The sequence below is a fragment of the Lepidochelys kempii genome, chromosome 12 (genome assembly GCF_965140285.1).
Source record: "Lepidochelys kempii isolate rLepKem1 chromosome 12, rLepKem1.hap1, whole genome shotgun sequence".
NCBI classification, from domain to species: domain Eukaryota; kingdom Metazoa; phylum Chordata; order Testudines; family Cheloniidae; genus Lepidochelys; species Lepidochelys kempii.
The window spans coordinates 23,303,231-23,317,541 of record NC_136391.1 but is presented as its reverse complement, the minus strand read 5'-3'; the positions used below and the strand labels follow the sequence as shown (position 1 = coordinate 23,317,541).

General features: G+C 38.2%; 1 protein-coding gene across 1 annotated transcript in view; it reads left to right on the top strand.

The window, feature by feature from the left end:
* LOC140896277 (neural-cadherin) overlaps positions 1 to 14,311 on the top strand; it is a 71,627-nt gene that overhangs the window by 37,461 nt on the left and 19,855 nt on the right. The window contains exons 16-23 of the mRNA XM_073307833.2: positions 494 to 777; positions 1,220 to 2,834; positions 4,504 to 4,597; positions 5,944 to 6,128; positions 6,317 to 6,546; positions 11,192 to 11,469; positions 12,209 to 12,423; positions 13,610 to 13,737. Of these exons, the coding sequence (XP_073163934.2) occupies positions 494 to 777; positions 1,220 to 2,834; positions 4,504 to 4,597; positions 5,944 to 6,128; positions 6,317 to 6,546; positions 11,192 to 11,469; positions 12,209 to 12,423; positions 13,610 to 13,737 (3,029 nt within the window). The remainder of the gene's footprint in view (positions 1 to 493; positions 778 to 1,219; positions 2,835 to 4,503; positions 4,598 to 5,943; positions 6,129 to 6,316; positions 6,547 to 11,191; positions 11,470 to 12,208; positions 12,424 to 13,609; positions 13,738 to 14,311) is intronic.

Below are 14,311 nucleotides of genomic sequence, written 5' to 3'. Positions count from 1 at the left end.
TTATAATGCTAATTTATTGTTATAAACAGGTTACCATTTACTATAGTTGCCATGAGTTGTACACTTGGTCAGTCTTACTGGCCTTCCTATACCCAACATGGGGTACTAAGTGAGGGCAAAATTTAGTCCACTGAAATTAGTTCAAGAGACATTTTGTTCCATGGAAACTTATTATAGATATTAGACTTATTGTGACCTGGAAATAGAAAAATGCTTGTAAATATTTTTACTTGGCTATGCATTTTAAAAGACCACCTAACTATAGTACTATATACTGACTCTCTTGTTATAGTTAATCACGTGAAACTTTTGAAATGAGATAGGACATTGTGGGTGGATTTTAATCAGGATAAGAACTGATTGGTGTGATTAATATAGAACACAATTAATAATGATCAATAATGTGATCCAGTAGAAGAGGTACAAAGTAAATGTATATTTCAATACCCTCAAATGATACGTATCTTATTTAATATTCTTTGGGTACTGGCAGGAGCAAATGCTAAATTAAGGTACCAGATCACAGCTGGAAACACTGGTGGAGTACTTGACATTGAACCAGAAACAGGAGCCATCTTTATTGCTCAGCCCCTGGATTATGAAGAAGCGAAAATGTATGAACTTCACTTGTTGGCCTCTGATGGTAAATGGGAAGATTATGCAATTATCATAATCAATGTTGTGAATAAAAATGATGAGGCTCCAGTTTTCTCTATCAATGAATACTATGGAAGTGTGATTGAAGAACTGGATGGATTACCCATCTTTATACTTCAGGTACTATATGGAGTTCTAGATGTTAGTCATATTTCAATAGAAGAATAGTCCAGTATTGTTGTAATATGTCAGTGAAACCAAGTTTTGCGAAGAAAATGTATTTCATCAGTGGAGAGAGAAAAGCATGTAGGGTTTTTTTTGTGTGTGTGTGTGAAGAAAATGATTGTGGCACTAATATTGAACAAGCATGGATGATCTTTTGTAACCCTAAGAACTATTGCTTATGCCAAATAATTAACTTTGTAATCTACTAGCTTTTTTATATTCTGTAGTTCAATTATTACTATAAAAATAAGAAAGAAAACATAGATAATTATACTGCTATAGTGTGAAGAGTCTATAACTATCCATCTGTGATAGGATGTAGTAGCAGATAGGATATAATTCAGGAATTGCATATTCGGTCACTAACATGATGTATGTGTTTGCAAAACCTTTGTAGGTTGTAGCAAATGATCCTGATAGCAGCATGGATGAAGGCGATTTGAGATATTCTCTGCATGGACATGGTGCAACTGATGTCTTCACAATTGATGAGAACACAGGCAGCATTTACTCACAGAAGATGCTTGATCGGGAAGAGCGAGCACTTTGGAGATTTGTTGTGTTGGCTACTGATGAGGGAGGAGAAGGACTTACTGGATTTGCTGATGTAATCATTAATGTGTGGGATATAAATGACAATTCCCCCATATTTACCTGCATGCCTGATGACTGCAATGGGAGTGTCTTAGAAAATTCTCCTGCAGACACTTCGGTTATGGAAATGACAGCTGTGGATTTAGATGATCTGAATGTAGGTGTTAATGCAATTTTGACATATAGGATAATTGACAATGTAAAAACTGGGTTTGCTACAGACTTATTTAATATCACCCCCAATAGTGGCACAATACGTGTAGCAGCGGGAATGCTGGATAGAGAGAAGACTGATAAATATTTCCTTACTGTTGAGGCAAGAGATGGGGGAGGGTTGACAGGAACTGGTACTGCCACTGTCTGGATTGCAGATGTCAATGATCATATACCTGAATTCGTTGAGGAGGTCTGGCAGGCAGCGATCCCTGAAAATAGTGCAGTCAACTCAGAAGTTCTGAAAGTGTCAGCTACAGATGCAGACACTGGGGAAAATGCTCACTTAACATTCAGCATTATTGGGGGAGATCCAGATCAGAAGTTTTACATTGAAAGTAACAAAGAAGGTCAACATGCAACTATCAGATTGAAAAAGAAACTGGATTATGAGAAACCGCATGAAAGGTGGTTTAACCTTACGATTAAAGTGGAAGATCTTGATTTTTCCAGTGTTGCAACCTGCTTGATTGAAGTTGAAGATTGTAATGACCACAGCCCAGTTTTCAATTCCCAGTTTATCCAAACTAACCCTTTCTTTGAGAACATACCTGTGGGAACTACAGTCACCACAGTGAGAGCGACCGATGAGGATTCTGGTTTGAACGGGGACATTATCTATTTTATTAAATCAGATTCAGATCCTATCAGACAGTTTGCAGTTGACCCAGATGGTCATGTGACTGTTGCAAGTACCCTGGATCGTGAAGTCATTCAGCAATACAATTTAATCATACAGGCTTCAGATCAAGGGATTCCTGCCCAAACTGGAAGTGTTACAGTCCTGATTAACTTGCTAGATATTAATGACAATGAGCCAAGGTTTGAGGCATCATATATGCCCATTGTTTGGGAAAATGTGGTGGGACCTCAGTTGGTGTATATGAACTATACATCAAAGCTGCTGCATGCTGTGGATCCAGACAGTGATGAAAATGGGCCGCCGTTTACATTTTTGCTGCCACCCGATTATCAGAATTCTTTGGATTTTTCTCTTACTGACAACAGAAATAACACAGCAACCATTACAGCACTAAGGTCCTTTGACAGAGAAAAGCAGAAGGTGTTCCACCTTCCTGTAATTATAACAGATAGTGGGAATCCATCTATGAGTGCTACAAACACCTTGACCATAACAGTTGGTGATGAAAATGATAACAGCCATGAAGCTGGCTATAAGGAAATCTTTGTCTATACCCATAGAGGTAGGTGGTGTACAGCGAAGGAGCCAGATGCATAGAAAAGTTAAAATTTTACTTGCTATCAGTAATTTTTTCTTTAAGTTGTTATTGCTATTGTATCTTTAATATTCTGTATATTTATAGATTAAGCATCCAATTCTGCAAACAGATATACAGAGTCATGACTGAATGGGCTCATGCTGGCACATCTGTTTGCAAGGTCTGGGTCATAATGTGAAAGCATCATCTACTGAGGAAGATTTATATATTTGTAATTATCTATCTTTTGTTTTTTAAACATGTATGTATTTGTCTATACAAGAACAATAATAATGAGCAAAAAGTGTTTTTTTGCTCTCTCTGTTTCCAAAAATGACTCTACTCATTTTGCGGGGGAATTTTTTTCCCCTTGGGCAGAGCCTGAAAAAAAAATAGGGGATTTTTAACAAGTGACTGAAAATAGGGGCTTAGAATGAAAGCACTGGGAAGCTTTAACTGTAGCTATGCATTCCAGCAATTTCTTTGTTAGTATGTGGTAAATATATAATTTTAATACATAAGTATATTTTTGTTGCTTTGGTTTTAATACAATGAAAAATAAATAAATCCCATAAAATAAAGAAGTGAAGATCGTAGGGTATCCCTGTGTCCATTATTAATTGCTTGTTTTGTGCGAGATGGCTCATCATCCTAAAAGCATTTGAAATGAAGACACAGTTTAACTGTATATCTAGGTTAGAGTTACCCTGCCAGCATGCCTGATGAGTATTGGTGGCAGGAGGTCCAATATGTAAAGAAAACTATTTTGCATTGAATTAAGCATGCACCTAATTTTGTTGAATTAGGTGCACTTAAACCAAAAGCCAGTGTAAGCAAGTTCTACAGTAGAGCAGGCTAGGTTAAGTAGGGTAGACTCTGAAGTTCTGAATTTAAAAATAGTCTATTCAATTTCTGTTCTACTTTGTATAGGTTTCTTTTACCGTGCTCATCACCATTTTATCTCAGCACCCACATTTTGCCAGATCACGACTATAACTAAACTGCACAGAGTATGGTGTGCAAAGGGGTGTTAAAGCTCACTCTCTACTCTCCTGATCACACTGCTGCTCTCTGCAGGCTCGTCTTGCTGTGTTCGAGCCGCTGTTCTACTTTACACTAGGTCACAAGAGCCACAGGGGGCTGAAAACATAGCCAAGAATTGGAATGGCATAGAGGCATCCTGCCAATGCTCTCTCTTTTCCTTGCTCAGGGAGAGCTGCTATTCTGATTCTCTTCTGGTGCAGAATACTGGAGTAGCAGTAATGGCTTTATATGCAGATTTTGCTAGTGATGCAGAGTAAAATGGCTTCCCCAGATTGGAGCATCTGGGTCTTCAGCTTCTGGTTTAGTAACTTTTTGTCTCAAAAGATCAGTTTATATACTGTAGTTTTATATTCTTATTTCTTTTTACTGATTATTTGTGGGTTTTTTCCCTCCTTTATGCAATGTCTGTGGTCTTTACCCAGCTTTCCAGGTGTACTTGGAGGAGAGCTCAGACTACAGGCTATGCATTGTTTAAGAGCCTTGGATCATAACCTTCACCAAAATCAAACAGGAATATGAAAATGATAAATGAAGTAATGAATGCAGTGGAATTTAAAATCCTTTGAAAACCAAAAATTAAATGCAGATTTATTATAATTTATCTCAACAGGGAAATGGTCAACAACAGTGCTTGGGGAAGTGTTTGCACCAGATCAGGATGACTGGGACAATAAAACATTTCTCTCTGAAGGAAAAATGCTCAAGTGAGGATTGTATTTGTGTCAAACTGAGTAATATTTAATGTTTATGCTTCTGTAATTTTTTTACTCACCATGAGATTTCCCTGTGTACGTTATATGTGTAAAAGCCAGGATTATCCCATGCAACAAGGAACGTACCTCCCGAATGTTCTTTTTTGTTGATATAACTAGGTTTCAAGGAATTGGTGGTGTACACAATATTTATCTTCATCTCAAATAATGTAGGGCCACATCATGCTGTTCATTTTTAAGTAGAGCTCTCCATTACTTTTCCTAGGCATTAAGGGTGTGCTTTGTATTAGACCCAAAATAAAAATAGGCTGCAGTTTCATTTCCTCCCTTTCCGCCCCCAGGTGTTATAATCTATTTGTATTTGATCGCATAAAGGCAACCAGTATGAGCAAAGAGTAGAATAACGCAAGATATCACAAGTGAAAGTGAATTTGGATGATCTCCTCCTAGAGCTAAATTCCCCACTGCATAAGCAGTCACAACTTGTTTTAATTCTTTGTAGTTGTGTCTGTTCATGCCAGTGTTGAACTGGGCCCCTAGACGATACTAATTCATCTGCCCACATCACAAAATGTGGGGTGCCATTAGCAGAAATGTAGTTCTGAAGTGGCTTTGTCTCTGTTTCCCAAAATAAAAACAAAACCAAGCTTTCTTTTTCCTAGAAAATGAAGGTGTTAAAGCCTTAGCGAGCCCAGAGTTGCAGCTGGAGCTTCTGCCTGTCAGCAGCCATTGAGGGTACTAAACCATAAGAGGGTACTATTCCATAGTAGTGACCTGGCCATAGTAGACCTCCACAGCCACTCAAAACTGCCCCTTTCATCATAGCTCATGGGCACGATGCAAGACATCTCCCTTGAAACTTCTCTTTGACAGGCACCAGTGTGGGACTAGAGGGTTTGCTCCCTCCTCTTATCACTCCTCCCTACTCACCACTGGGACCTGTGCAAGGGTATTCCTGAGTTTGAGCCATAAAGCTGTACTAATTCCTATAGACTACATGCTCTGGGTCAGGAGGGGAAAGCTCATGGGCTTGGGAATTGCAGAAAAGCTACTCATTTTTATAAACTCTTCCCAAGCTTCTCCACAACTTCCCAGTACAAAGTTTTTTCTTTTTAGTGCCTTTCTGAGATTGGGCTCTGGTACCCATCAGTTGACCACGGATCCTCCATACCAACTTTCTAGGGCTTTTGTAGCTTACGAGGCCATATACCTGTGTTGCTCGGTCAGGCCCTCATATGGTAGAACGTGTATGCTGAAAGAAACCAATTCAATAATGAGTAGAGGATGTTTCTGGTTTGACTTATTAGGCTTTTCATTATTTGAAGCTTTACTTCTAGGTTTTTCAAATTAAATCAAAGGACTGGCTCTTTGGTAATGGTGGATAATGCTCCTCAGGGGACATACAACTTAAGAATCAGAGTTTCAGATGGAGTCTGGCCTGATGTAATATCTACAGTACAGATCCATGTCAAAGAGTTGGAAAATGAAGCCATACGCAATTCAGCTACTGTACGTCTGGCAGGTAAGTTTCATTTGCTGTTTGAGCTTGGTTGCTGCTGTATTTGAAAAACTATTACTTAGATGTGATTGTAGGATAGATGCATTTGCAGTGTGTATCTAGTGCTGTTGGGCTGGGGTGAGTTGAGAGATTAACCAAAGCTCTGCAGGCATTTCATTTTAGTATATTGTACTTGTGAATCCCCATCTCAGGTATTACAGTGGAGGAGTTTATAAGGAAAGATGAATATGGGAAAAGCAGACATGACAAATTTAAAGAGTTACTGGCAGAAATCTTCTCAGCTCATCCTAGTGATATCACTATCTTCAGTATGATGAACGTTGACGGAAGACAGACAAACTTAAGATTTGCAGTTTGTGGTGGCTCTTCTTATTATAGACCAGAAAAAGTGCATGGTGAAATGGCAGCATTTAAAAACAAGGTATGTGCCCCAGTTTTAATTCAATGAACTTAACATTAGGGTGGTTTGCATAGATATAAACTAACTATACTAGCATCCTTTATGCAGACACAGCCACACTATGGAAGAGCATACCAGGCCTACTGATTTACTTTTTGCTTCACTTGAAGTTTTGTTATACAAATTTGTATCACAGCTTTTTCGTTTAATTTTCTTCCTCTCATCAATCCCTTTTATACAAAATTCCATTTCAATTTGTCTGGCCACTTTTTTAGTTAGGAGAGGGCAGTCTCCTCCTCCGAATCATAGCACTTTGGTTAGTTTTGTGTGATATTTTTGTGTGTGCGCATATTAAAAATATTATTATTATTACTTAATATCTACTATGCAGTATTGCCCAGAGGCCAACCAAAATATTAATCTTTAAAATGGGTAAATGGGAGGACCCATGTAGTTATAGCCCTGTCAGTTTGACTTGATTAATCAAGAATTAAAAGGAAGGTAATATAATTAATGCCAATCAAGATGGGTTTATAGAAAATAGATCCTGTCTAGCTAACTTGATATTTTTATGAAATTACAAGTTTGATTGATGATTATTGTTGATGTAATATACTTAGGCTTTTGTAAGGCATTTGACTTGGTTCCGCATGACATTTTGATTACAAAACTAGGATGATATAAAATTAAAATTAACATGGAACATATTAAAAGGATTAAAATGGGTAACTGATAGGTCTCAACATATAACTGTAAATGGGGAATCATCACTGAATCAGTGTGTTTCTAATGTGGTCCCACAGGAATTGGTTCTTGGCCCTATGCTATTTAACATTTTTATCAATTACCTGATAAAGTTTGTAGATAACACAAAAGTTGAGGAAGTGGGAAATAATGAAGAAAATGATCACTAATGCTGAGCCACCATCTGGACTGCTTGGTAATATGGGCATAAGCAAACTATATGCATTTTAATATGGCTAAATGTATACATCTAGAAACAAAGAATGTAGGCCATACTATAGGATGTGGGACCCTATCATGGAAAGCAATGTCTCTGGAAAAGATTTGGAGGTCATGGTGGATAATCAGCTGAACATGAGGTCCTGCTGCGATGCTGTGACCAAAGGAGCTAATGCAATAAACAGAGGGGGATCTCAAATAGGAGAAGAGAAGTTATTTTACCTCTGTATTTGGCACTGGTGCGACTGCTGCTGAAATATTTTTTTTTCAGTTTTGGTGTCTACAGTTTCAGAAAGATGTTGAAAAATTGGAGCGGGTCCAGAGAAGAACTGTAAGAATGATAAAAAGATTAGAAACCTGCTTTATAGTGATAGATTCAAGGAGCTCAACCTATTTATCTTAACAAAGAGAAGGTTAAGGAAAGAGTTGATCACAATCTATAAGTACCTACATGGGGAACAAATATTTGATTATGGGCTCTTCAATCTAGCAAAGAAAGGTATAACACAATGCAATGGCCAGAAGTTGAAGCTAGACAAATTCAGACTGGAAACAAGGCAGAGATTTTTAACAATGAGGGTAATTAACCATTGTAACAATTTACTGGGGTTGTGGTGGATTCTCCATCATTGGCAATTTTTAAATCAAGATTGGGTGTTTTTTCTAAAAGATCTGTTCTGGGAATTATTTTGGGGAAATCAATTCTATGGCCTGTGTTCTACAGGGCTGGGGTCAGACTAGGTGATCACAGTGGTTCCTTCTGGCCTTGGTGTCTAAGAAGCCCCAGTGTGCCAGCTGCTGTACAAGCACATAGTAAATAACAGCCCCTGCTGCAAGGAGGTTACGATCTAAAAGATAAGACACAACAGGGAGATGAGAGAAAAGGGAGAGGAGGGGAGATGGAGACATGAAGTGGTTTCAGTGATAATAAATAGATTGTGTGTAATTCTTAGCCAGTCAGGAGCAGTAATCACAACTCGCCACCTGCCCAACTTTTATCAGACTGCAAAGTACGTAATTTTGTCTATTAAACAACAATATAGAGTATTAGAATCCTTCAAATGGCCAAGGTCACAGAATCAGAGAGGCAGATACTATTCATGCAAAATAACTGCTCCTTCTCTTGTATATTTATAGAGCAATTACAATGATAATATGGAAAGTTACATTGATTTCAAATAGACTCTGCTTCATAATACATAGTGGGATGATTCATCATAGTGATAACAAGAGGATAATTTTTGCTTCACATATTTTACTGAAGAAATGGCATTTCTATTAATTATTTATCACCTTTCAGAGTTTAATGAATAGCTCTAATGAGTTATCACCAATTTTCTATACTTACAGAAACAAAACATAAATATAGAATTCCTCCATTATCTTTTGTAGATATGTTTCAGTTAACGATAAACATAGAAAATTGGCAATTAGCGCTAGAATTATTCATTAAAATTTTAAATAAATAAATAAATGATGAAGTGTATTTATTTGTTACACTTCTTTGGATATGGCTTTATGATAACTGATCTTAGTGTACAATCAAAGACATCCATCCGAGTAGTCTGAAGGAATCATGATTGTCTATCTGTGCCATGTTTTTCTGTAGCAGTATAGCAAAACTGTCTAAACCTTTTTAATACAGAATCCCCACTAACAGCAATATGTGTAGACTGCATACCCCATAATTGCATTGACAGGATACATCATGTCACTGTGTGATATATTTCTACCTTCTTTCAATATATGTCATAATATTTATGAGGATGTATTGAAGATTAGTCATAAAGGTCGAAGTTCTTAAAAGAATGGTAGATTGAAATGAAGGCACTAGTAAAATGGAAAGAGAAGAAAAGAATGGAAGGTTTTTAAATTTGTTTTTGGCCATTAGAGTTTATTTTTAATTTGTTTTTCATACATTGTTCCACTAAAAGTAACAGCTTATTAAACATATAAAATTACCAGTCCCTAAGTCTGAGCTCACAGTAGTTTTACATTGGTGAATTCTGTTATCTTCATGGAGTTACTCCTGGTTTACAACATTGTGAGTGTAGAACAAAGCCCTTAGTGTCAAGGTTCTGACACTATGGTCCAAACCCTGAAGCTTTTCATGCACCCGTAGAAAGGTGAAAACCTCTAATTCAATATCCAAACACTGCCTCTGGTCAGCCCAAGAAGTTAAATTTTCAGACACCTTTGTGCTTTTTGCCATGCTGCCCCTCATGCCTCGGACAAACTCCCTGTAAACATCCACAAAACTAACTTATTATCGTCCTTCAAAGCCCTCCTTGAAACTCTCCTTTGCCAACTATATTGTCTTTGTTTCTTTGTGCTCCCCCATCTAGCTATATCCATCTGTTGTTTTTTATCTTACAGTATAAGCTCTTTGGGATAGGGGTTGGGGTTTTTTTGTTCTGTGTCTGTACAGTGCCGACCACAATGGGGTTCTGGGCCATCACTGGGGCTCTTTGGTGTTACAATAACACAAATAAACAATAATATTGATTGATTCATTGATTGATTGATTGGGAGACACATGATCCAGTGCATAGCGAGCTGGATGAGAGGCAGGAGAGCTAGGTTATTCTCAGCTCTGCCATTACCAGCTGTGTGACGTCAGGCAAGCTCCTTACTTCTCTGTACCTCTGTTTGCCACCAACCCTTTGCCTGTCTTGTCAATTCAGAGTGTAAGTCTTTAGGTCACAGCCTGTGTTGTGTAGTGTCGATACGATAGGGCCCCAGTCTCCGTTTTGGCCTCTATGTGATGCCTCTCTAGGATACCGTACTCTAGGATGCCATTTGATACTGAATTAGAGGTTTTGACCTTTCCATGGGTGCATGAAAAGCTTCAGAATTTGGATCAAGGGTCAGAACCTTGACACTAAGAGCTTTGTTCTACCCTTGCAATGATGCAAACGAGGAAGTCATGTAATTCAAATAATAAATATATAAATAAAAAATGAAATCCTGTGCAGAGAGATCCCACATTACCCTGCACACTGAACATCACTGCATCTTCTTGCAGAGATGGCGGGAGGTAAATGCAGATGTGGTGGAGTTGTGTCAGCGAGTCTGAATGCAACTAGGATACACATGCCTCAAAACTTGCCTATGTAGCAAGCCATGTCCACTACTCGGCTGGGTACTCAGCAGTCCTGAATTCGATTCAATTGTGCGTGTGCCTTGGTCAGGCCATGCTTCTGTATTGGGGGAGTGAACTTATGATTTACAGTATGTGGGCATAACAGGGTGAGTAGAAAACTTAACTTGGAATTTTCTTGCTGGCTGTGACCTGGCCCTTTATGAGTGAGCAAGGGTGGAGAGAAGGGTGCCTTACACTGCCCTAAGATTTTAGGCACAATCCCACTCCCTGCACTCTGGCGTCTGCCAGTCTAGCACTTTCTGGTGCCTTAGAAATATTATTAACAGTCCAGAACAGCTCTAATAATTTGGCTGTCAGTGATAGCAATTATTGAGTTCCAGGAAATATTGCTACTGTAAACTTTCACGCACACTGAATACATATAATTTCCTTTAAATCACTTTGATTGCTCACAAAGTCTAGGCTATTAATGACCAATTTTCGTGTAATTAAAGTATTCCATAAAGTTTATGATTGTATGGATTTTCAGAACTGAAGGAACAAATGAAAACATTCCATTAGGGACAGACTGGTGATTTGTTAAACTGCGTTTCCTCTTAGATCCAATCAGCTTTAAAAGTGAACATTTCACAGATTGATGTAGACGAATGTGGGAGAATAGACTGTAGTGGTGGCAGCGGTTGTACAAACTACTTCACAGTGAGTGACATCCCAACAGTGATGGATGCTGGGGATGTGTCATTTGTCTCTGTAACAATCACCATCAGTGCAGTCTGCACCTGTTCCGCTAGAGAACGAGTTCATCAGTCTTGTGCCTCCTACCCCCGAAGCCCGTGTCTCAATGGTGGGACATGTATTGACACTCTGAATGGTTACAGGTGAGGAAACTTGCACTGCAACTTTTCGTACTGTCTCTTTTATTTCTTTTTTAAAATGTTAAATGTAGTTAACAAGATACAGGACTAGAAAAGTGATAGATGCACCTTCAGATCGGCAATAAACTGTACATTTCAAATGGAGGGAAATCCAGAAAAGTGTTACATGTGCAGAAGACTGTAAACTTAATAATAAAAACAGTTCTTTATTAAGGGCCTGATCTTGGTCCTGCAGTCTTGAAGCCATTGAAAGTATAGTCTGAATAAGGACTGTCAAGATAAGGCCCTAAATGGAAACCAATGAAAAAACACAAATAAGTTAGTGGTGTTAACTCATCTCTCTATGCGGTTCTTCAACAATTTAGAATAATTTTGTGAATGGTTGTTATGATGATTTCAGATTCCACAGCTCCATCACTTTTTAGTGCTCCTTTCATGATTTCGAGATTTAATTCCCAATTAACCTTTTAGAATTTTCATAGGATTCTCATGGGATTTCTTCCGTGGGTAGGGTCACTATGAAAACAGTAGGAAATGTTTATGTTGAAAAGCTTTTCAAAAAGGGTCAAGATGACTGAGGATACTGGTTACTGGACACAGACCTTCTAACTTTTAGATCACTGAATCATATCCAGCCCAGGTTGGTAGATTAACTAAAAGTAAATGTTTTGATTATAGTATTTTTAGTTTATCTATTCATTTATTTATTTTGCTTTAGCCTTCCTCTGATTTGCTCTTTCAGATGTCATTGTTCTACTTCATTTCTTGGACCTGACTGCCAGCAGACTAAGCACAGTTTCCATGGAAATGGATATGCATGGTTTCGACCCATCAGGCCTTGTTTTGAGAGCTTACTATCCCTAGAGTTTATTACTGAGGTTCCAGATGGGCTTTTACTATACAGTGGTCCTTTATCAGATCCAGAGCCTGGGAGTCCAGAGAACTTCATGGCAATAGGTACTTGTAGGCTGTACATTGCACATAACTAAATGCTTTGTAGGGACTTGAAGTAAGGATTCTCTAGGAATTGATGTTGCATGGATAATATAGTAATTATAGTGTGAATTCTTACTTCAGTCTGATGGATTCATAAAAAGTTTGTCTCTTGAATGCAAGACCCTAGAAAAATTAAAAAAAAGTCTCCTGAAATATACTTTAGCAGAACATTTTTCTTTGATATTGTGGGTATTTTTTAGTTTACACTAATGGTTCTGAGCCTATCCTAGAGCTAAAGAAATCAAAGTGAAATAGAACAGACAGATTTACAAAAAAAAAAAAATCCCACAAGGAAATATCTAGTGCTTTAAAGGAGTTCAGGTACTTTTGAGACAGGTATTACATGATTAATGCAGTCAGTCGCATGTCATTTTCTGTGGTTTGTGAAGACAGAAATCTACTTCTTAAAATTCTTTCAGTCTCAAGGCATTTTTGAAACATGTTTTCTTTAACAGACTATGACTTGATGGATGAATCTAGTCCCACAGCACCATCCAAGCCATATATGCAGTAGTTAAAGTTGTCTATACATCCAATGAATTTTTAATTGTTGCTCAATTATTTTCAGTGAGTTCGTGAAAGAAGATGTGTGCAGAATTGTGTATATTTTAGATTGTCCTAAATGTTGGGATATTAATCTATGACTTGATTTTTACTTTGCTTCTGTGAGGCTGAATTTGTATTTACTTATGAATTTAGACAGGGGTTGAGATATAGCAAACCCTGTATGCATGCATGTACGTAATTAGTCTGAATTTTTACTTTAGAATGTAATATGGTATTAGTGCCTTAGTAAGGAATAGATTACAATGTTTGGTTTAGAGCCTGATCATGAAAAAATGTTTAGTGCAGCGTATTTTCTCTGCACAGTTCAGTCAGCAGATTCCACGTACAATTAATTAACAAACAGCATACTCATTAATACAATTATAAGTAACAAGGCCAACAGACAATAACTTCTCCTACATAACACTAGCTATAGAATGTAACCACATAGTTCCTTCACTGAGCCCAGTAACCTGTGGTTGACAATAATTGTTAAACTAATCAAGTCAATACATACACCAACGTAGCAAAAGTGGAAAAATATATTTGCAGATAGATTTTTAAAAATGTAACTTTTTAATTTTTCTTGTTGGTCTTTTAGAACTTTCCAGTGGCATTCCTGTGTTGAAAATTAACCATGGTGCAGGCACTGAGATGCTGCATTTCCCAAGTCACTTGAACTTGACTGACAAAAGATGGCATCGGCTTGAAGTCAGAACTAATGGTCAGGTCAGATACTTGTTTTCCACTTTATGGTTTTCTTACTTCCAGTTAGCTCTTGCATACACACAGAATTAGGAAGATATAAATGAGAAACTGGAAAATTGAGTGTTTCATTCCATATATACCTGTAGACCTGATGCACAATGTGAATATTGGGAGGATAGCACTATGAATTTCATAATCTATCCTTCTGCAGCTCCGCGTCTCCCACAGTTCTGTTACATATGGGCCAGCGGTTCTCAAACTGTGGTTCAGGACACCAAAGTGGATCGGGACCCCATTTTAATGGGGTCACCAGGGCCAGCATTAGACTTGCTGGGACCAGGGGCTCAAGCTGAAGCCTGAGCTCCATCCGCACCTGGGGCGTCGGAACTCAAGCTGCAGCCCCCTCTCCCCTTACTCGGGGTAGCAGGCTTGAGCTCCGTGCCCCCTCCCCAGGGGTCATGTAGTAACTTTGTTGTCAGAAGGGCTCACGGTGCAATGAAGTTTGAGGACCCCTGATATGGGCTATTTTCCTCCTGTCTGTAGTTTCCATAGCAGTTCAAAACTGTGGCATAGCCTGTGCTAGCCATGCTCATGA